Source organism: Empidonax traillii, unplaced genomic scaffold (genome assembly GCF_003031625.1).
Source record: "Empidonax traillii isolate 1590-97213 ecotype Southwest subspecies unplaced genomic scaffold, ASM303162v1 scaffold26:size2357266, whole genome shotgun sequence".
In the NCBI taxonomy this organism is placed as follows: Eukaryota; Metazoa; Chordata; class Aves; order Passeriformes; family Tyrannidae; genus Empidonax; species Empidonax traillii.
Window position 1 is genome coordinate 1,094,322 of NW_020955219.1, and position 22,175 is coordinate 1,116,496.

The window sequence follows — 22,175 nt, forward strand, 5'->3', positions numbered from 1 at the left end:
CTGGCACTGAGCTCCATCCAGCAGGCAGCCAGCCTGTGGAGTAAGGTGACATCAAGCTTTTCCTCATGTCCCCTCTGCTTTGTCTCCTTTTTGGAGCAACAGCCTCATTGCTGGTAGAGCTGGATCTGACCCTGACAGTACTCCAGCCTCCACAAGCTATCCCATCTGGCTTACCAGCTGCAGGATGAAGGATGCCATGAGCAGGCTGTCATTCCCTGGGTAGCCTTTTGTCCCCTCCTGTGACTCTTTCCAGCCTCTGGCTGCCCATCTCTCTCTGACCCCTCTGCTCACCTCTCCCCAGGATCTGCCCACGACAGAGCGGTCAAGTGAGTGACATTGCTCAGAGCTGGCATCTACCTGCACCTGCCCTGGTGCCTCGGGAAGTCCATGGCAGCACCAAGGCAGTTTTGTCCAGGGATAAATTGGGGTTGTGGGGTTTTGTTTGGTTTCACTTTTTTTTTCTGTTTAGAGAGAAAATAAAATACCTTTGGGGAACAGGAGCCAAGCTCCCCAGTGCCTAAAACAGCAATCACAGCACTTCCTTGGATTTATGGTGTTTGCTTTCACAATGCCAGCCGGGATACTGTTTGCTTCCTGCTCTGCAGCTGCAGTCCCAGCTGAAGGCTCAGGAGATTCAGGTTTTATAACCCTCCTGGATCTTTCTGATGGTAACTTGTCCAGTATCTTTTATTACCCTCCAAGCCTTCTGTGGGGCTGGGCTGTTGTCACCTCATCCCAGCACCCCCTGGTTTGGTGACTTGTCCCTACCCATCCACAGGGTCTCATCCCTGGCACTGGGCACTCGGACAGCCACTCTGCAGAGGGAACACCCACCCTTTTCTGGGAGAGGAGGCCAGCAGTGCTGCACCCTTGGCGGGGTGCTTTTGGGCACAGCTGCAATTCAAGAGCCAGGCTAGGCAGGAGAGCTGGGTCCTGCTGGGAGGATGCTGAGACATGGATGTGAGCATCTGCAGGATTCCAGGATGCTCAGGGATGGTCCCTGCTCCTCACTGGCATGCCTGGACAAGCAGTCAGTCCCTGCTGTTGGTCTCTACCTGATAAAGAGACTGCACTTCCAGAGAGGCACTCTTCCAGCCTCTACATCCCTTTGAGGCTCTTCCCCTGGTCTCAGTTGTCCCCTGAGATGTGAGACCAAAACCAACTGTCTCCTTTCAGTCTCTAAGGCAAACTTCCTCCAGGATGCACAGTCTGGCACAGTGGGAGAGGGTGTCAGGTCATCCAGCCACAGTATCCCTCAAGAAATCCCCCAAACTAAACTCCAGCTCCAGCTGCTGCTTTCCAAGCAATAAGCCCCCCCCTGTACAAGCTGGATCAAACTGCTCTGGATTGCCCGAGAGGGGGTGTGTGCTGGGGCCAGACGGGTGTCCAGGGATCCAAAAGTGGGCGAAGGAAAGTGGTCAGCTAGGGAAACAGCAGGACCAACAGGTTGTGGGGGACCATCAGCCCCATACCCAACGCACTGCCACAGTGTGGAGGGTGCTCCACTGCCCAGGTCCCTCTGCAACATTCCAAGGGGTGTCCTGATCCTCTTTCCTCTTTCCCACACTTTCCCAGCAAAGTACTTTGATGAAAAACCCGAAGGTCATGGGTGAGCTGGTAGTCTCAACCCTCTCTTTGGTAAATCAGAATGGCTACAGAGATCCTGGGAATGCCTCCCCATGACCCTGATGCAGCAGGGGCAATGCCTTTCCACGCAGCCAAGAGATGCTGTTGCCCCAGGTTTTCAGCACCCTTCTGGAAGCCTGTCCAAATCCTGTGGGCCTCTGAGTGAAACCCACCGTTTCTGTTTAGCATTTGCTGTTCTTGGTGATGAAACAATGATGGATTATTTCACTGCAGCTACTAGCGTGCCAGACCTCTTTTTCCAAACACACAATAGGAATATTAATTTACTGCCCTGACAACGAACACTTTTATCCTCCTTATATAGTAACAACTCTGCACCAAAGGGCAAGTTCCATTTGTCACTGATACACTCCACCATCCCAGCTCATGGCCCCATGGTCAGCGGGTTATTCCTGGGTGCTCAGAGCTCCTCTGGTTTATTATTATCCTTTCCCAACAGATCTCACGCTTGCTGCCATCCAGCCACCCCACTGAGGGGCACGGCATCATCCAGGGCACTACAAGAGGGCTGGGGCAAATCTCCAAGGGGAAGAAGGGATGCAAAGCCAGGCCTGCTCCCTGGGCACCGAGAGCACAGGTTGCAGGACAGGGGTACAATGGGATGGTGAGGGGGCCCAGAGCACCAGAGAGAAGGAACTGTGCCTTCAAATCCGAAGGTGGTGAATCCAGAGCGGATAAAAGGAAGCATTTTTTTTCTCACTCTGTGCTTAATTAGACTGCCACAGGAAAGCGCTTGGGCCAAAATTTAGCAAGATTCAATGAGGGATTGGGCACTTACGGGGATAACAGAAATATCCAGCTATAATAGTGGATGCCAATACAAATTCTGGAAGGGATATTAAGCCTCACGCGTCAAGGTGTAAACTTATCCCAAACTCTCAAAAAGCAGGGAGCTTAATGTAGGGGCAGATGACCCACATATGCCACTATTACTGATGCAGCCTTGCTGCTGGCACTGCCCCACCCTGGCCGAGCCACAGCCTGGACTGTCCCCAGAGCCCCGTTTCCTGCTGCCGGCAGCACCTCTGACAAGGGCTGTGAATTTCTCTTGGCAATTCAGCCTTTTGCTTGTAGCTCCCCTAGGCCATGTGGCTCCCAGGGCTCTGACCTCCTCCATCTGCCCCATCCCTTCACTTTGCCAGCTGATAATAGCCTCATCACTTCTATCCAGAGGCAAGCCCTCTGGATAAGGGCCTATGCAGTCCATGGGCACATCCCTTGGTGGTGTGGAGTCTTCCCATGGCTCCTTGATTCCAGCCAAGTTTCTCATTTCTCTCTCAAGTCACTTGTTGCCCAAAAGCACATTTGTCTCCTGATTTCATCCCTCTTGTTCCCCGTTTCTGCTGTAGCTGGTCTCCAGACTCTGAAAGGGACTGCTCAGCTCTGCTATCTCGTGAGCGCTACACAGGTCCAGCTCCCTTTCATGAGCTCAGACGAGCCCTGGGTCTTTCTCCCCTGCCCTGCATCAACAGATGGCAATTGCCATCAGCAAATGGCAGTCACCATTTTGTCTGCTCTTGGCCAAAAAACCCTCAGCCCATGCGTGGCCACAAGCCTGGCACAGCTGCAGCGGAGGCTGGGGTGAGTGTGCCATGCTGTGGTACCCAGGGGATGGGTGCAAGCACCTCCATCCCCAGCGGGGAGGGTGCCATTGCATCCCACACTGGCTGTTAATGGGATGCCTGTGCTGCTCCAGCCCCTGCAAGTTGGGATGCTCCCAAAACCTTGGCCGCTGTGAAGGATCAGTGACGGTTCAGCGTGACCAGAGGAGAGCCTGGAGCTCTCCTGGTCAGGAGCCAGGGTCTCCTGTGCTTGCTGCTTACGTGCTCACCACGCTGTTGAGGGCAATCCCGCTGGGGACCCTTGGATCTCCACTCCCCGTGGAGCTTAGCACCCACAGGGGCTTCCAACTGGAGACATTTCTGGAGGGCATGAATCAGCTTTTCACAGCTTGTTAAAAATCTTGATCCTACCTCTTGTTTTCATGCCTTTCAAATCAGGAAATGAGTTTTACAACTTTTCCAGTGGGGCACAGCTGGTGGCCAGGGTCGTAAAGCTGAACTTTATAAATATCTCTTGTTGGGATTGGGGAAGAGCATTAAAAAGGCAGAGAGTGAGAGAGAGAGAAAGAAGGGAAGAGGCAAAGGCAATAGAGAAGCAAGGTGAACAAGCCCAGCTTAACATCAGCCATGGCCATGCAAGCTCAGAAGATGGGGTGTGCTTGGGGCAGGCTTTGCCTGCTTCTGTCCCTCCTCCTTCAGCTGCCAGGCTCCCAGGCCAAATGCTACTTCCAGGCTAAAGGTAAGTGAGATGGGAAGAGGCTGATGGGAAGAGGAGGCCTCAGCTTTTCCAGCATGGCAGGGCTCTTCTCTGTGCCTGCAAAGTGTGGAAGGGACTGTGCTGAGCTCAGGAGTGGGATCGTGGGCCAGTGGTGAGTGGAAGGAGCAGTCTATAAACCACACAACATCTCCCCAGGGCTCTGGCTGAGAAACAGCTAGCTGGGCCATGAATGCTCCTGGCAGGAGCCTGTCTGGGGTCAAGTGTGAAGGACTAGTAGCAAAGAGAGGAGGTCTCCCCATGTTCCCTCTGTTGATTCCTGGGGCTGCAGAGATGCTCAGACCCCAAGGGGTGCTGGATTTGCCCTCTGCATGGAAGCAAGAGCCACCTGCCTCTGCTCTAGGCCCACAGGTTAGTGGGGAGAGCTGCAGGGCATGGCCAGGAGAGTATGGGTACATCACTTTTGGCAGATGTCTGGGCATCCCATGCCTGCAGGGTGGTAGACAGATCACCAAATATTTTCTGCACCATCAGGTGGGTGGGAGGTCACGACAACCCCTGTCAGAGCACAGGGATGCCAAGGAGGCTCCCACTCACCCCCAGCACAGGCCCATGTGTCCTCATCACCACTGCTTCTTTTGCAGCCCCCTGTGAATACGAGGGGAAGCAGTTCTCCCTTGGGGAATCCTGGCTGAGCACCAACTGCCTGCTCTGCACCTGCCTGCACCCCATCGGCGTGGGCTGCTGTGAGACGTGAGTGAGGGTCTGAGGGGCATTGGGGTGGGCTGTCCCTGGCAGTGCTGCACACCACGGCACCCCTGTGCCCACAGCAGAGGGTCTAGCAGCTGCAAATGCAGCAGATGTCAGAGCCCACCGAGGGCTGTGGGGTACCAGGCTCTCGGGGACAAGGGACAGAGGCGGACAGAACCCCACCGGGGGGCTGAGGGTGGTGGGGTGAGCTGGGGAGGCAAAGTGGTGGGCAAGGATGTCTCAGCACAGCGAGATGCTCAGATGTGCCAGGAGCTGTGTCCCAGTCCGACTGGGTCTGGATAACACCCTGTCTGGGGGGCTGGCAGCAGAGGAAGCCACCTGACTCCTCGAGCAGCCCTCCGGCATAAACCAGTGGGAGCTGACAGCGCTGTGCCCTCTCCCGCAGCACCCAGCACCCCATCGACTTCCCCGACTGGTGTGAGGCCCACTATGACTCGCAGACCTGCCAGATCTCGGTGGTGCAGAAGGCCAACCCCAGCCTGCCCTGCGTGAAGAGCGTGGAGCATGAGTGGGGCTCGGCCGGCACCCCCGAACCGCTGATCAACAAGGTGCTGGGTGCGGGGCTGAGCCGATAAGAGGCTCGGCAGCGCCCGGCGCCCCCTCGGCGGCGTCCTCCCTCCTCCAGAGCACACCTCCCGCATGCTCCAGACCTGCCTCGTCCTGTAGAGACGTCACCGCCGCCACCTCCAAGGGAAACCACTATCCAGACACCACGGTACCGAGCTGACATTTATACCCTCCGGCTGCCACGGTATGGCTTTGCTTCTGCCTTCAGCCTCCTGAGCCAAACCAGGGCCATCCTTCCTGTGAGAGACCCTGCACCCGGTGGGAATGCAGATCCCATGGGATCTCCTCCCAGGTGGGCAGAAAACCTCATTATTAAAGAAGGGGATCCGGCACTAAATCAACCTCGCTCACTGCAATCCTGCACTCCCACATCCAGCCTCAAGTGAAGCAGCTCCCTGTTCCTTCCCAGATCCCTATCCCTGTGCGCAGAAGCTGCTGGGAGCTCACTGGGCAGTACCACAGCCCCTCGTGCAGGACCCTCACACCCTGGCCACCCCCTTCCCTGCTCCCGGAGTGTGAGGGGTACAACCCACCTCTGGAACCACTAATGCCCCTGCTCCTGCAGGTTCTGGGGTCTCTGGCACCGCAGGCCAGCCCTGGGCAACACCGCAACAGAGCCAGCCCTGGGTGGGCAGCAGTGCAGGGGGAACCACCAGGTGTCCTCACCCCCAGACATGCAGGGGGGCAGGGCAGGGAGGGCTCAGGAAGCAGAAGCCATCCACGTGTGCCAGCGTGGAGAGAGCCACCCTGGCAGCCCACCCCAGCCGGTGCCGTGCTGTGCTGTGCAGAGCCTTGTGTAGATGTTTCCGTTCTTGCAATAAAGATACTGAACAAAGAGGAGGTCTCTAGCCTCTGATTGCCACGCAAGGTGGGATGCGTCCACCACTGGAAACAATGTAGGAATAAGACTCTTGGGAAGGCCGAGTTTTGCACATTCAGATGTTTATTAGATTTCCATGCAAAGACAAAAGTTCATTGGAAGGTTTGGTAAAAATGGGGAGCTCGCTGTTGAGCAGGGGGATCTCTATCCCAGCTCCTGGATGTACAGCCTGCATTCCCTACAGCTCCCCAAGGATCCCGAGACCAGCAGGATGCCTTCACATCCAGGAATGCAGGCAGACAACAGCCCAGGGGCTCAGTGCTGCTCAGTTTTGGATCACCACTATTGTGCAGCCACAGCAGGGGCTGCACCCAGGTCACCAGCACCTGTTGGCAGCGCAGGGCTGGCGTGCCAGGACCTGCCTCCTCCAGGTGAGGACGGCACTGGGCTGTGCGTGTGGGACACCTCTCTGAGAGGTAGAACGTGTGACAGGACAGGGGAGTGGGCTCCCATCCAGCCCAGGTGGCCAGTGTGCCTCACCTGGATGCCAGACTTCTGCTTGTAAGGTCTCTCTGTAGGGGCATGGCTTTAACCCAAGGGTGGTACAAAGCCTCACGGGAAAACCTTCCCTCTCCCTTCTCAGGGCTGGGCCTTTCCCTCTGGGAAGCCCCACATGGGGTAAAGGCACGTCAGTGGTTCCCTGGGGGCCAGATTTTTTTTGGTGAGTGCTGGGACTCACACCTTCACCCAGGCAGGAAGGGTCCAGCTCTCAGCCGAGGGCTGAAGCACAGGACACTACAACAAGCACGTGATCCTCCACCCATGGATGGGACAGACTTGACCAGTGCCCACCCAGGTATCACAGCTGAAGTTAAGGGGACACAGGGATGCATGCCCCATGGCATGCTGGTGACAGTCCTGCCTGCCATTCCCACCGGTGGCACATGCCTGCAGCACTGCAGGCCCACCAGCTCTCCCTACTTCAGATGGTGATGGAGTTAGTGCTGGAGAACTGAGATACATAGGAAGCCAGGATGGGATTGGTGGGAAGAACTTTGATGGGCAAGTCCCAGCTGAAAGTGTCCACTTCCATCTGCTCTACCCCAGTCCAGGTGACAGCCTCTGACTGGCTCCCACGAACCAAGCAAGTCCCCGCTGACTCCCCAGAGGTCACAAACTCGAAGTGCAGCCTCCACTTCAGGGACACTGTGGGGAAAAGGAGAGTCAGGAGACAACACCAAAAGGGACATGGATAGCAGCTGCCTCAGCGCTGACTGTCCTGGCAAGGGAAAACGCAAATGATCCCACTCACACAGACCAGCTCCCTCCCATGGGACACAGCCCTGCGGTCCTGCTGCAGGGTCCCTTCCCTGGGGGGTACCTACCGATGTTGGTGGTGAAGCCCGGGGTCGAGCTGAGCGGGATGGGCAGGCTGAAGCTGCTCTGGGCTGTGTGCAGGCAGGACTCCTGATGGCGGGCGTGCGTGGTGAAGGAGACGGGCTGCCCCCGACGACGCTGGAACTCCTCCTGGATGCTCTCCTCCGTCTGCAGGCTCACCGAGAACTGCAGGACAGTCAGCAGGGTGCTTGTTCTCACCTCACACAGCCCTTGCGCAAAGCCCAGGGCCTCCACTTCCCAAACAAGCTCAGGACTGGATCATTCCCCACCTCACATTCCAAGGAGACCCCAACTGGGTCCCACTAGAAACGCTCAGTAGAAATCCCCCAGCAGCCCAGTGCCATCCCAGTCTCTTCTGACTCTCCCCCACCATAAACTCCTGCCTCTCCCCAGTGACCCAAGAGCCAGCACTGACCTGCAGACATGGGATGTCTCCTTCAGAGAAGTTGAAGGTCCCAATGACATCCTCTCCGATCTTATACACAGTCTTAAAGATGCAGAACGTTCCCACCTTCCCACGAGTGTTGCTGATGTTATACAGGTCTGTGGAGCAAAGAGAGGAGGATAAGAGTTGTGGCAGGATAGGGCTCTGCTCCGTGCACTGCTCTGAATTAATGACATGACCCCATGCCTGCTGCTTGGCTGTGAAGGGTAGTCACTGGAGGTAGTATTCCTTTTGGGAAATGCCTGCAGTTAGCAAGAGAAAAACCACACACTGCCTGCAATATTCTGGTCAGAGAGTCTCTCTGGCTGAAGCAGGAAGAGCCTGAGACTGGCTGGGGGCCCTGACCCAAGAAGGTCCTGATGGAGCTGCTCACAGCCCCGGCTGGAGCTTCACTTTGTCAGCAAGGGATTTTTGCAGCTGGCCCCTGAGATGTGCTCCATGCCCAGGCTAGGAAGGACAGCAGGCTCAAGCAGGGAATGTGACCTACGCAGGCTCCGTCGGGAGGTGGCCACCATGAGCAGTTCTGTAGCCAGGTCTGCCAGGCGAGAGTCTTTCTTCAAGCCCTCCTCCTCCTCCAGGAAGGGGTTTGAGGGTGCAACAGCCTCATCCTGTGGGAACTGGTAATCCTTGAGCCCTGGGGAGAAGGTGAGAGTGTCAGCAGGGCAGGATGCGGCCTGGCCTGTTGCGCAGGGAGGGCAGTGCGTAGGCTCACCGTGCAGCACGAGGACACGGAAGGGCACACGCAGGAGCTTGATGGGGGAGTTGACGCGCTGGCAGCCGATGGTCAGCTTGTACACGTACTTCACCGATTGTCCCCGGAAAGAGGGAGGGCCGTCCACAGGCAGCGTCTCACAGTACGAATCTGCAAGGGGTGCAGAGAAGTTCCTTTCCAAAGCCCAAAGGAAGCTCCTGGAGCTCCCTGCACTGAGGGCTGGGACCAGCAGCAGCGCTGAGCCAGGGACAGTGCCCAGTGCTTTCTGCTGCACAGCAGCCCAAGCAAATCCCCGGCTCCCCTGCACCAGGCACGCTGCTCCTCACGTCACACGCACCGTCATCCAGACACTGCTTCCAGCACATAAAACCACACACACAAACTCTGCCTCAAAAGTATGCGAGAGATGTAAAATTCAGGAACACAAACACATTAGAGCTAAACTCACTCGTCACGAGTTCAACCCAAATTTGCCTCTGTGCACTCCTTTGCCCGCTGCTCTCACAGCGCAGTCACACGCTGCAGTCTCCTCCAGGCTCTGCCCCACGCAGGTGCTGATCAATACCTCATGCCTGTTCTGGTATTTGCTTTACACAAACCCCAAACTCAGCAACAAAAGCTAGTCTCTTCCTGCATTTTTCCTTGAAGTGCCAGGTCTAAATGGTCAAGAAACAACTCTGAGACCTTCCCAACAACCTGTGGCATGTCCCTCTTGACAGACTGATGACTTAAATCACAAAGCCTCTGACTCTGAGGTCTCTGAGGTGCTGGGGCCCAGCTTACACCACACTCAGCCCTCTCAGAGCCCCTTGGCCACCACACAAACCCCAGTGTCTCTTGACGCAGTGCGAACACTTCTGCAGCTTTCCCAAACCACATGCTCTATTAACAAGAAAGGCACAAACAGTGAACTGTGGAAAGTCTCCACCTCTCTGGCTTGCCCACCGTAACGCAGATACACCCTGCCAGAGGAAGGGCAGCATCCTGCTCTGAAACCACAGCTCCTTCCCCAAGTCTGGCACATCCTGAATACTGGGGCTTAGATTAAAAGTTAGAGTTACACTTTAAATATAACTACTAGATTTAAAATAACAGGACTGGAAGGAAGCAAAAAGCCTGCACTAGTGCATAGTGTCCACAGGATGTCACACCTTAAAGTACAAGCCTGTCTTGCTTGACCAGGGTGCAGATAAAGCAGAAAACTGTCCTGAGAGGCAGGAAAATCAGGTATTTCCACAGAAGCAAACTGCTGTTCCAGACTTAACAGGACAGCTCACAAAGACCTTCTTGCCCAGTGAGGATAATCTGGGCAGAGACCACCACTGTCAAAGAAGGATGGGCAGTTTGCTACCTGGCACAGGAACACCAAGACTCAGGAAGTCCCAGCTTTCTTGCATATCTTAGAAGGAAGCACATTCCTGGCACAACGGATGCCTTCCTTACCCACCCGCTGTGCCCTCTGGCTGAGCTCTAGGGCCATGTCCAGGCTGCTTCCATTTCCTCCCCTCTCTGTGATCTACCAAATATTTAAAGGTATTACAAAACCAGAGAGGAGGCAGAAACAGCCACAGAAATGACTTGAGGACTTGAGAAAATGTTTCATGATGACAAATTTAAAGAGCTCAGCCTGCGCAGTGTCAAAGGGCTGGGAGATGAGTCAACTTCAACATATAGGAACCATAACAAGACTGAGATATTGGTGAATAAGTTGGTCAGCAACTGAAAACAAGGCCTTTTATCAAGAGACACCCTGACACAACCTCAGCTGTACATGCCAGCTCTGGTTGCAGTTTAATAACACAGTACATTGCTGAAGCAGAATTAAGATTTCTTGGGTTTTCTGTTGGTTTTTCCTTCCCTTTCCAAACTGCGTAGCAAAACTCAAAACTTCTGAAAAACAGGAAATGAAGAATTAAGATACACACCCACACGGTCTTAGCTCTCCCTCCACGGAGCTGGCAGGAGCCCCCAGGAATGACGTGCAGCCGTGCCAGCTGCACTCTCGCGTGAGAGTAGCAGCACCACTGGCTGATGGGATCAGTGTGAGCAGCCTGGCAGAGAATGAGACCAGGGCAGCAATACAGGGATTTTAGTGCTAAAAAGCCAATGTCACACACAGTGACGCCACACAGACAGGTGCCTCACATAACCAAGGGGAAAGGCTGTAACAAGGAACTTCAAAGCATAGAAGGGTTTGTGTCCTTCCTGAGGAGTTGCATCTAAGCGCCAGAAGATGTAGGCTGTTTGTGCCAGTGTCACCCAGAGGCAGAGAGGATGCACATCACAACATCAGAGGCAAGAACAGACAATCCCTAGCTTAGCTGGGGGCTGAACAGCTTCTGCCTGCAAAGCCAGAGCACAAGGAAATCCCCTCAATCCATCTCAGCCACCTGGAGCTTGGGCTCTCGTCACTGATCTGCTGTTCCAGAGACTGCCCAGCCTGCATGAGATGTTCCAGGAAAAGGAACATCCTCCTGTTCCCAGTGAATGGATGTTCCAGCCCCACACCTGCAAGCAGCGAGAAGCACAGGAGAATCCAGGTGAGGCTCAGGCCAGCTGAGGTTTCTGACTCCTCCTCCTCCCTGCTGGCATGGCCAGCTCCTCTCTCCAGTGTGGTGCTGTAGGATAGTAAGGGAATAACCAAACGTCCTCGGATGACAGGCTCTGCAGCTTACTGGCACAGCCCCAGACAGCACTGTGCCACCCTACTAACCAGCTAGCCAAGCCAGCCTGGTTTCACCCTGTGCACCTTTCCCTCCAGTCAGGCCCCTCCAAGGCGAGTGAGGCAGGAGGCACCAGCTCCAAAACTAGCGTGTCACAACCCTGTGGCTCCTTGGTCTCACTTGCAGCTCCACTCTCACCTCTGCAGAGCTCAGCAGAGCCCCCTCCACCACAGGCACTGCCTGCCCACTTCCTGTGCTCTGACATTTGAGAGGCCTCCATTAACCATTCCCAGCAGATCCCTGGGACAACCTGATGGAGCTCTCCACACACAGACTGCAAGGCCCAGCATCACTTCTGCTACATCACAGGCCACTGGAACGCAAAAGAGATCCAACACAACTTGACAGGTTGGGTCACACAGCCACCGACTGACAGACAACAGCACGCACTCATATTTCCACAGCTGTCTACTCGGACATGGAGAACTCTGAGAAGAGATCAGGAGTATTAATTTTTACAGCAGGAAAACTAGAACACACAGAAGACTGCGATCTCCAGGACAGCCACAACGTGAAAAGGAAGCACAAACCTTTGGAGGACACCAGCCTAAATTCCAAGAATACTCCCATATGGCTGAAGATAAAAAGAGTGGACACACAGGTGTGTGTCACCGTTCCTTCAGCTGCAACCAGGTATTTCAAACGTTTTATTCCTTGCAGTTACCCAAGGAATCTGCAGCAAAGGCCGCGGGCCAGGGGCAGGACTGATGGACACGCTGCAGGTGCAGCCATAAGGTAGTGGATAACACACTCTGGATGATGCAGCTCCTGAGCACTCATGCTCCCACCAAAGCATCTCGCCTTCCACAAGCACCAGTCTCACACTTGCAGCACTGGGGATGGCAAAGCCAGTTTTGAAAGCAGAGCTCCCTGGAGGTGAGCTCTGTGAGCAGGGGAAGAGAAGACAAAGACTCACAGGACTTTGACTCCCCAGGATCCAGTCGCAAGTCACAGAAGAGAATCTTTGGTGGGGTGGACAGGATACACTGACCCCGCTCTCCTGGAAGAGAAGAAACATGTGAATGCTGCCCAGACTTGGGCTTAGTCCAGGTCAGTCAAGCTTTATCCTAATGGGGAGGAATACGGAGAAGAGGACTGAGGGAACATCTCATGCCCTGGTCATATCATGAGACATTACCAGAACAGCTGGACAGACAACTGTGATGCTTCACTCCACTTTGATCTCAGTATAACAAGGTCCCACAACAGCCACCACCAGGGAATGACACAAGGAAAGCAACACGCACTTCTATGCACGCTGCCCTCATAACACACATTAGGGTCTGCTAGACTCCTGCTTGCTGTGCTCTCTCTGTCCCTATCTGGGGTGATAGGAGCAGCACTCACCTCTGTTGGGGACGAAGACGGTCTCGTTCTCTGCCTGCACATCGTGCTTGCTGCCATCCGAGGGAGGGAGCGCCACTCGGTTCTCGCTGGCATGGAACTGGCAGTGGATCTGGGCGCTGGCCCATGCCAGCATCTCACTGAAAGTAAAGAGCAACACTCGTGTCTACACTTTAAACCTGGATTACAACAAGCAGGAACTGGGAGGAGAGCAGCTCTTTCTGCTCAGCTCCACAAAGGACTGGTTGTCTGGAAAAAAGAAGACCTTGCTTCACTGTCACTGAAGCCACTCTCACAGCTTCCCTGCAAACAGGCTTTAGGAGCAAAGCTCAAGGTGTGGTGCTGACCCAAAGCCACTTCCATCCCAGCTGCTGACAGCGGTTTCTCACAAGGCCTGGCTCTGTGGCCAGTCTTAGCCACTACACCATGGGAACAGCACTGACACAGCACAATGAAACAACCCTGCCCCAAGAACCTGCTGTGCACACAAGGAAAAAGACAGCAAGCAGCATGGGTCAGCAGCCCCTGTTCCCTTCTGCGGGGCCAAGAGACAAGGCGTAGAACCTCACAGGGATCTTCCAGCAAACATGCTGAGGTCAAGTGTTCCAAGATCTGGTCTAAAGCCTTACTCATTTGTTCATCTTTCTCATCACCCAGAGCTCGGGACTGGCCACTCAATGCACTCTGGGATGACACCTCGAGGTGCTGCACACGGGCCTGGACTGGCAGAGGACTTTTAGCCACGACAACCTAAATCCCAAGCCAGAGGAGACACACAATGCAGCACTCCAGTAACAACATCAGGGAGGTGGGCAAATTCAAAAGCAACAAATACCTGCAACCTGGGTTCAGCTGCCCCTGCCCCCAACTCCCAGCCGCCCCAAGCTTGACAATCCTCAGGGCAGGCAGGGCAGACATGCTCCCTCTCTCCCCATAGCTCCATCCCCGTCAACAGCATCAGCTGGTTGTGTCAGACCAGAGCAGGATGCTTCTGGGTCTTTCACAAGGACCTATTTTCCCTTCCTGATGCAAGGGGGTTTGCTGACGGCTATGGGGGAGGCAAAGGTGTCATTTTGTCCCCTCTCTGACAGCCACAGGAATGAATGTAGGGCCACGCATCCAGGACTAAAAAAACAGTCTCATGTTTTGGACTCTGCTACGACCTCAGCCACTCCACAAGGTATTTCCCATGGCATTACTGAGACCTTTCAGTTTCCAAATCATGCATGCAGTTTTATTTCAATAGTTTTTATTTCTACAGTTTAGCCACAGTATGGTTCCTGTGGTGTTTTCTAACATCATGATCTGATTAGTAAGCACTGACACCAGCGCCTTAGGTGGCAGAGGGATTTTTTGTGGCACATGGGTGTCTCTTGGTGTGACACATCAGAGCAGTTATAGGTCTAGACAAACCAGGGGAAAAGGTGTGTCAGCTGACTAAGGATGCACTATTTGATCTTCTGTATGTGCTGGCTGCCTTTACCCAAACACACCTCAGTTACTCTACTTAGTTGCTTCTAATCCTACAGTTGTAACTTTGTATTTTCAAAAGTACCAGCATGGCTCTTCCATCAGTGCTGCCTTTTTTTTTTTTTTTTTTTTTTTTAAATTGTTGTAAACTATCTGCTGTATGGAAACAGAGAACTGCTCTTACTTGAGGCAATGTTACTAATTTGATATAAGCTTACAGTGCCTTCAAACACCGTATTTTGAATATTTTTTCTTTCTTTTTCAGTGTTGCCCAACAATATGCTATTGGATTGTTTTCATTTTTTCTAACCAGACATCCAACCAAAATTTGCATGTCCCTTCCTGCCAGCAGACCTGGTTTGTCCAGCTGGTGGGGCACAGAAGGATCCTGCACTAGTGCTGAGGTCACTTCCCTCCTGCCTCACCTTCCCCACAGCTCCTGTAGCCCACACAGCCTCTGGGCAGAAGAGCTTTGTTTCTTGTATGCCTCGAACTCCACTATCAGTTTACTTCCTGCCATTCCTTCGGTTCTGTCCCTGTGCTTCACATGTGTGCCTCTCCATGTGTGCCTCTCCACCCCTCTACCTGTCAACCCCAAAAACCTTCCAGTCCCTGACAGGTCCATCTACCTGCTCTGCAGTCACTGTGGTTTAATCTGGCTCCTGCCTTTATGCAACCCCCAGCTTCAGTTTCCAAACCACCAGCCTATTTGCTGTTACCACTCGTATGACTTGTCAGGTCTCCTCAGATTGATCACCTGTTTGTTTGTTTGTTTGTTTGCTTTTTTATTTTAAGAACTTTTTCCCAGAGGCAGTCTCCTACGGACCACAAAACTCTTGAAGCTCCCAAATGAAGCTCTGGTAAACTGCAAACCTCCAAACCCATTCCAGGTGGTGCCCTTGCAGGGTGTGGGAACATGTTTTAGAACCACGAAAAATGACTCTGTCACTGCATAGGATGGAACACTGATGGAAGATCAGAAGCTGGATGACTTGAATTTGAAAGATGAATTCAGCAGGCAAGAGGAAGCAGGAGGAAAAGATGAAAAGTTAAGGAAGGCAATAAACGTAGAAGCCCCACAGCGGTAATACAAGAGATTGCTCTGCTGCTGAAGCTGCAACCACTGGGAGTGGGCCCACCAAAGCAATCATGTGTGAACTCATCCTGGTGATGAAAAGGTGCTGAACGTGACAGGGCTGGAAACAGACATTTCCTAGGAAGGTCTAGGGATGAGAAAGCACTCTCCACCCCCTGAAGAATCAGACAAGGCCACACACTCAGCGGACATGGAGGCTTTGGGTGATTACCTGTGACACAGAGTCACCCCCTGTGAGCCAATATGGGAAGCTCCCATCTTCTCACATTTCCTCAAATCACTGATTTTGGGGACAGTGATGATAAGGGGAGATGCAGCACTCAATCAAAGGCTGGGCCATAGAAAATGCTGTCAGAGAAGGTGCCTCTTCCTGACCTAGGCAGTGCTCGCCCCTTTGCCTGCCATCTCTGGAGGCAGGGATCACACTGATCCATCCAGCACTGCTGGGCAGAGAGAGCTCCTTCCACAAGTGCAGGAAATAATGACACTGCCTGGATGTTGCTCTGAGGGACTGTCATCCTGGTGTAACCAGATATCCTGCTTTGACAGCCAGTTTGGCATCATTTTCTGCCAGTAACCCTGCCACTAAGGGCTCACCTGAGGGGCAGAGGATCTCTAACTGCATACTTCTCTCCTTGCCTCCTTCTTGGGGGCAGAAAACCAGAAGAATCACCTCAGCTTCGTCCCTGAAATAGCGATGGTGCAAAGCCCCCTTAAGGGAGTGCACTGGGCAGGGAAATCACAGTGTGCTGAGCTGGCACCACTGCCCCACAACCCAGCTGTGAGTGCTGCCCCGGAGGGAGAGAGGCAGGGTTAGGGTTAGGGACCCAGGCAGCTCCAACATTTGGAGATTCCATGCACAGACTGGCACAGGCCCTGTACCTGCTGGCAGAGGTCGACGAGGCCGACAACGGGTTGGTGAAAGTGATCACACACTCCAGAACCTCCCCTGCCAGGAACACGGGCCCACGGCCCAGCTTGGCCAAAACCTCGATCATGGCTTGGACAGCCCTGGTGCACACCTGCCAAAAAAAAAACCAAAACAACAGTGGGCATGGAATCACAGAATCGCCTGGGTAGCAAGGGACCTTAAAAATTTCATCTCGTTTCAACCCTCCTGCCATGGGCAGGGACATCTTCCACTAGACCAGGTTGTTCAGGGCCCCATCCAGCCTGGCCTTGGACACTGCCAGGGATGGGGCACGCACAGCTTCCCTGGGCAGCCTGTGCCAGTGCCTCACAACACTCACAGTAAAGAATTTTTTCCTAATATCCAATCTAAACCTCCCCTCTTTTAGTTTAAAGCCATTCCCACCTGATCTGTTGCAGCGACACAGAGGGAGGGCTGGGCGCTGAAACAGAGGGGGAAAAGTGACACAAACACACACACAGACACAAACAGAGGAGGTGTGCCGGGGAAACGCGCACAGTCCTGGCCTTACACACATATACGCCCCATTCCGCCGGCCTTCACAGCTAAGGGTGGTCTGGACACACCGTGAGGAGGGACAGCCCTGCTATCCCCAACCCGCGGGGCTCGGGGCCGGCCCCGACCGCAAACACGCACACAGGAGGGTCCACCCGAGCGATCAAGGACACAGGGCCGCGAACTCCGCGCAGCTCCCGCCCCGGGGGCCACTCACCGCCCGTACAGGCCCCGCTCGCCACCCTGCACCGCTCTGGGCCCGGCTCCCCTCAGCCGCTCGGCGGGGATCGGCAGCGCTCGGAAACCCTCGGGTGACGCTCGTGAATCCTCGGGACACACTCGGGAGCCCTCGGTCACTGCTTGGGAACACTCGTGAGACGGTCGGCACCGCTCGGCAACGCTCGAGAAGCGCTCGGCAACGCTCGGTGGCGAACGGGAACGCTCGGGCGCCGCTCGGGAACGTTCGGGTGGCGCTCGGGTATCCTCGGGTGCCGCTCGGGTATCCTCGGGTATCGCTCGGGAATGCTCGGGCAGCGCTCGGGTACCGCTCGGGAACCCTCGGCGGCGCTTGGATTCTGCTCGGGGACGCTCGGGCGGCGCTCGGGCTCTGCTCGGCAACCCTCGGCAGCCCCCGGACTCTGCTCGGGAATGCTCGGGCGACGCTCGGCTGCTCTCGGCCGGGCGCCCCCGGGGGCCGGCGGCGGGGCGGGCCGGTGTTTCCGCCGTGCCCCGGGGGCGCGGGCGGGGCGGGGCGGGGCGGGGCGGTGAAGAAGAGGGCGCGCGCGGGGCGGGGGGCGGCGATGGCGGCGGAGGCGGCGGCTGCGGAGGGGCCGCTGATGCGGCAGTACGAGGGGGCGGCGCGGGGCCGCGGCGTGGCGGAGGCCGGCTGGCGCGTCTGCCTGGCGCACCGCTTCGAGGAGCCGCGGCAGCCCTACGGCGCCGGGGACGTGCCGCTCCGAGACGTCCTGCGGCACGTCGGCCTCGGCTTGCGGTACGGCGGGGGATGGAGGGCACCGGGAGCACGTCATGGAGGGAGGGAAGGGGGGTGGTCCCGGGGGGACACAGCATCGCGCCGCGCTGGAGCCCGTCGGTGCCACTGCCGGCTCGCCCCGAGGAGGCACCGGCGGTGTCCCGGTGCTCGAACGGCAGACTCCGGCGGATCACGGAAGGCCCCAGGCTGGCGGGAGCCGCCCTGTTCGCGCCCGGAGCCGCCGGCACTGGGAGCACTCGCTGGTGCTAGAGGGGTAGCACCCGGTGTTCCCAAAACTCGGGGAGCTGGGAGGGCTGGGGGCATCGCTTGAGGATGGGGATCTCCCACCCCCGGGGATCGCTGCCGCATCTTCCCCGGCATCGTCGCCGGTGCTCGGCGGCTGGAGGTCAAACCGGGGCTGACTGGGAGGGGTTTGGAATGCTGTGAGCTGTGACAGGTTCGGGAACGGGGCACTTCTCCCGGCTTTTCGTCGGGGAGAGCTGGAAGTAACGAGGGAGAACCCGCGTGGAAGGGTGTTGTTTTAACGTTTGAAGCCTGTGCCCGGACGCTGTCGGTGTTTGTGCTCCCATCGAGATGAACACCGGCACAAGTGACGGCATCGTCGCTTTATTTCCTTGTGCTGGATTTATATCTCCTGCCTCCATTTTCTGCCGGTGTCCTTGGAGGCTGCTGCTTGCCAAGCTGGTTCCTGCAAAGCCTAATGAGAGGGCAGATATTGGATTGCTTCGGGGTGCACAGCACGCCTGTCTGACCCGAGACACCACGGCGCTAGCCTGGGCATCAGGGAAAGGAGAGCGTGGGTCAGGCACTGGAGATAAATAAAGGCTACTGGGAAAGCTGCCACGGCAGGTTGGGATGAGCTGAGCGTGTGAGAAAGCATGTTGTTCTGGTGGGGTGAGCAGGAAGGAGAAGTGATCCTGGGGAGGCCACCCCTGGCATGTTCCTGCAGGGGTCTGAGAGTGGAAGTGGCTTCTATCAGTCCTAGGAAAGAGTTTAAAAACAAGGAGCTGAAACTCAAAATACTACTTCTTCCCCTATACAAATCTAGGAGGTAGTTTGGTTGTTATCTTAAAGTACTTTTGCAAGGGCAAAGTTTCCTTGCAAGGAGATTGCATCTTTGAGAGTGGAGGAGAGGAAGTGCCAGGGTGACGAAAAATACCTGTGTGGGTTTGAATTAAAACCCAAGGGCAGCGGTGTTGTCTGGCAAAGGGCAAACAGTTCAGGGATGTGGGGGTGTATGGGAGGCTGCATGCTCCAGGCACTGGTGGGCACTTCACTGCCTGGAAGAAGCAGCCAGCTCGTAGAAACCTGGGTGCTGGTGCTGCAAGAGGAGCCTGGGGCTCAGTCCTGTGGAATGGTGTGTGGATCTGAACCTCTGTAGCCCTGCAGATTGGCATGTGCTCTCCTGAATGATCCATGATGAGTGGCACTGGTACCAGGAATTCTCTCAAAACCTGCCATGCCTTGGTGCATCAAGTGCAAAGTCACCTCGTGCACGTGCTCGTAGCTGTCTAGATGGCTGGGAGTGCCTTGGAGTTGCGGCACATCTTTGGCTCAGGAAGCCCAGTATCTCTTAGAGGAGCCACCACATCCTGGGCTGACGTACATCGTGTCAAATTAAACCTGATGATGGGTGCCCTCTCTTCTGCAGCACCAGCCCCTGATGCAGGTGGCCTGGCTAGGGGCTTTGACAGCCCTGGGGCAGGACTTTTTGTTAATCAGGGCTCATTGGTGTGGCTCTGAGGGGGACGTACATGTATGGAAAGAAAGGGTCATGCGGGCTGGGGCATGAGAGGCATGAGAAGAGGTGTGGGCAGGTTTCTGCAGAGGTGTCTGGTGTGTCCTGAGAAGGGGTCATGACATAAATCTAGATCAGCTGAGTAATGTTCAGACAGGTTTTAATTCCACTGCCAATTGGAAGGGAAAGAAATGCCCTCCAGCCCTGATACGGCTTTTGGGGCTGCAAAGCACAAAGACTTTCTCCCTCATTATTCTGCAGCCCTGGCAGAGCTGTTAATAGCCTGCAATTGGGCATTGACCACCTTCTCCTCTTGTCTTGTGCGATTCTAGGAGAAGCTGTCAGGAGAAGAGTTTGCTATTGAGGTGGCAAAATGACTCTTGACAGTGGCTGTAAATCCCATACCTTTCCTGTTGTATGCTCCTTGAAGAACTGCTTTTTGAAATCCATCTGCCACCTCCTTTCCAAGGAGTCGTAATGCCCCGCTAGGCTGTGCTGCAGTCACTCTGCCTGGGCACCTTATTTCCTGTCTCCAGAAACCTGCTGGGGAAGCAGCTGGGTTGGTCCCCTGACGCTGGGTTGAAAAAGAATAATAATCATTTCCTTGAGAGACAGAGAGAGCGCTGCCAAAACCTCGCCTGGCAGAGTAAGGCCGCGGCTGTCTCAGCTGGAGAAGAGCAGTTGCAGCAGATGTAGCTGGAAGATATCAGCAGGCCCTGGTTCAGGGCGGCTGTGCAGGACAGGCTGGTTCTCCTAATGGCATGGACCTCTGTGAATAAAGTGTCCATAGACAATCAAAGGTGAGGGTGAGTCTGCAGGAATGGAGAACATGCTGCAGTCAGGTCCTGGGAGACTGCAACCCAGACAATCTCACCGTGAGAGGGATTTGGGGACCTTTAGATGTTCATGAATAAAGATGAACGTCTATTGACCACACAGCCAAAAAGTAAAGCATGGGCTGTTTCTCTTGGGGGAGTATAGAAGTAGGGGTGTCGTAGAAGAACCTCTCGCCCTTGCTCCTGGGTGTCCATGTCCTGGAGGATTAGTGCTTGCCCATTGCCCACCGCCTGGGCTCTGGATCCCACAAGCCACTGGAGCAGGACAGGCTGTGTTCTCCTGGCTGAGGTGGTTTTCTCCTTGGCAGTATGGATGGCATGGGTTGTCTGCAGGTAGCTCAGGTTGATTGCCACCACTGCCCACCTGGCACCTGAGGGCATGGAGCTACTGGTTGGGTCTTGGCTGACTTTGCTAGGCAAAGTTGAGCAGCTTCTGGTCTGGTAGCTGGTTTCTGTATGCTAATTGTCTCCATGTGGAAGGTTTAACTCGGGGCGGTTTATTAGCAAAGCCAGTCCTTTATGAGCGCCTGACTCGGAGCCCAGCCCTGCTGCTCTTGCCTGGAGTGGTGCTGGCACACCCAACTGCAGGTGTGCCCCTGTTTGGGTGTCTCGATTCCCAGACCTTTGGGTGAGAAATTATCTGATGGGCAGTGCAGGGCTATGAAGCAGGCTAGCAGGTGGAAGTGAGTCCCCACGATCCTGCCAGCTGCAGACAGCAACCATCACCCCTTCCAGGTCCCGGCTGCCCTGTGCCATCTGCCCCTGAGGATGTTGCACTCGGATGTGGCAGGACTGTGTGTGGCAATGGGGATGTGGAGGTGGAAGAGCAAGGCTTGTGTCCCCGGGGCAGTGTATGGCTTCTCTGGGCATGTACCTCCACTCCCAGACCTTCCTTAGGAGGACATTCTGTACTAGACGTGGAGGTGGTGGTGGTCCTTATGTGCATTCCCACTTCTCCATGGAAAAGCTTCCGATGAGCTAGGAGCCCTGCACTTGGGTATCAGAGTGCTGTTTTGACACTGTGCCCCTGCAGTCAGCCCTGAGCAGCATGACCTCTGCCTGCTCACGCCTGCTGACTGGTGTGCGCTCCAGATGGGTGGCAGAGGCTGTCACCCCTTGTGCCCTGGCACACAGGTTCCTGTTGTACATTTCTACAAAGAGGGAAAGCTCAACCTGTGCTGGTCACGTCCCACCCAGTGACACTGAAGGGATGGTGGTGCCTGCTTTCTTCCTTCATACTTCTGTTTCCCTTGCAGATACTTCAGGTGGTGGTTCAAGAAGACCCGCATAGAGAAGAAATCTGCCTTCATTGACCTCTTGTGTGCTGTCCCTCTGCAGCAGATCTATGGTCAGCCTCCAGTCTGGGCACAGTTTGGGCTGGTACAATACTCGGTGTGCTGGGTGGGCAGAGATTCACATGGGGCCATCAAGGTGCTGAGCGAATGAGTTAGTTAAGGAGCCTGTGTGGTGTTGGCAGTGCTGTGCAGCCTCCTCCATCCCCAGCAGAGCTGCTTGGGGAGGGTCCTTGAGCCAGATCCCACCACAGGGAGGAATGGGGGTGCTAACTTCTGGTGTCTTTGCCAGGGTGTCCGCTGGGCGGGATCGGGGGAGGCACCATCACCCGTGGCTGGCGGGGCGAGTTCTGCCGCTGGCAGCTGAATCCTGGCATTTATAACTATGAAACAGTCATCGCCAACCAGGTAGGTGCAGCAGGGTATGTGGGGGGAGTCAGTGGCACTGCAGCAGCCTGGGCTGTTGGGACATCTGCCACTGGGCTCATCTCATTCCCTACAAATGTTCCTCTCCTCCCCAGTTCACCGTATGCCTGCGTTGCAAGGGGCAGACTGTTTACCAGCAGGTCTTGTCCGTGGAGAGACCCAGCACTCTGCAGGGCTGGAACTGGGGCTATTGTGG

General features: G+C 55.3%; 3 protein-coding genes across 5 annotated transcripts in view; 2 read left to right on the forward strand and 1 right to left on the reverse strand.

Annotated features, from left to right (window-relative positions):
* The first annotated feature begins 3,836 nt into the window (after positions 1–3,836).
* On the forward strand, positions 3,837–5,270 carry MSMP (microseminoprotein, prostate associated). Its single transcript, XM_027907218.1, has 3 exons — positions 3,837–3,948; positions 4,569–4,677; positions 5,081–5,270. The coding sequence occupies exons 1-3, from the start codon at positions 3,837–3,839 to the stop codon at positions 5,268–5,270; spliced, it is 411 nt and encodes a 136-aa protein (XP_027763019.1).
* A 917-nt stretch (positions 5,271–6,187) lies between these two features.
* Positions 6,188–17,011, reverse strand: RGP1 (RGP1 homolog, RAB6A GEF complex partner 1). Of its 2 annotated transcripts, XM_027906761.1 has the most exons (9): positions 16,914–17,011; positions 16,153–16,292; positions 12,708–12,844; positions 12,277–12,360; positions 8,638–8,787; positions 8,413–8,559; positions 7,896–8,023; positions 7,468–7,645; positions 6,188–7,288 (listed from the first exon to the last, which is right to left on the reverse strand). In XM_027906761.1, exons 2-9 carry the CDS (start codon positions 16,266–16,268, stop codon positions 7,065–7,067), a joined length of 1,164 nt encoding a protein of 387 aa, XP_027762562.1. In that variant the 5' UTR covers positions 16,269–16,292; positions 16,914–17,011; the 3' UTR covers positions 6,188–7,064. The 2 variants fall into 2 exon arrangements, with proteins under 2 accessions (XP_027762562.1, XP_027762570.1); XM_027906769.1 differs by lacking the exons at positions 12,277–12,360; positions 12,708–12,844; positions 16,153–16,292; positions 16,914–17,011 and adding an exon at positions 8,851–9,567 and having other exon boundaries at positions 8,638–8,810.
* Positions 17,012–17,523: 512 nt separating this feature from the next.
* GBA2 (glucosylceramidase beta 2) overlaps positions 17,524–22,175 on the forward strand; it is a 14,815-nt gene continuing 10,163 nt past the window's right edge. Inside the window, exons 1-4 of one of the 2 annotated variants that reach the window (XM_027906742.1) lie at positions 17,524–17,687; positions 21,518–21,609; positions 21,846–21,961; positions 22,075–22,152. In XM_027906742.1, the coding sequence (XP_027762543.1) occupies positions 17,533–17,687; positions 21,518–21,609; positions 21,846–21,961; positions 22,075–22,152 (441 nt within the window). In that variant the 5' untranslated portion in view covers positions 17,524–17,532. The remainder of the gene's footprint in view (positions 17,688–21,517; positions 21,610–21,845; positions 21,962–22,074; positions 22,153–22,175) is intronic. The other variant, XM_027906751.1, reaches the window with a different exon arrangement.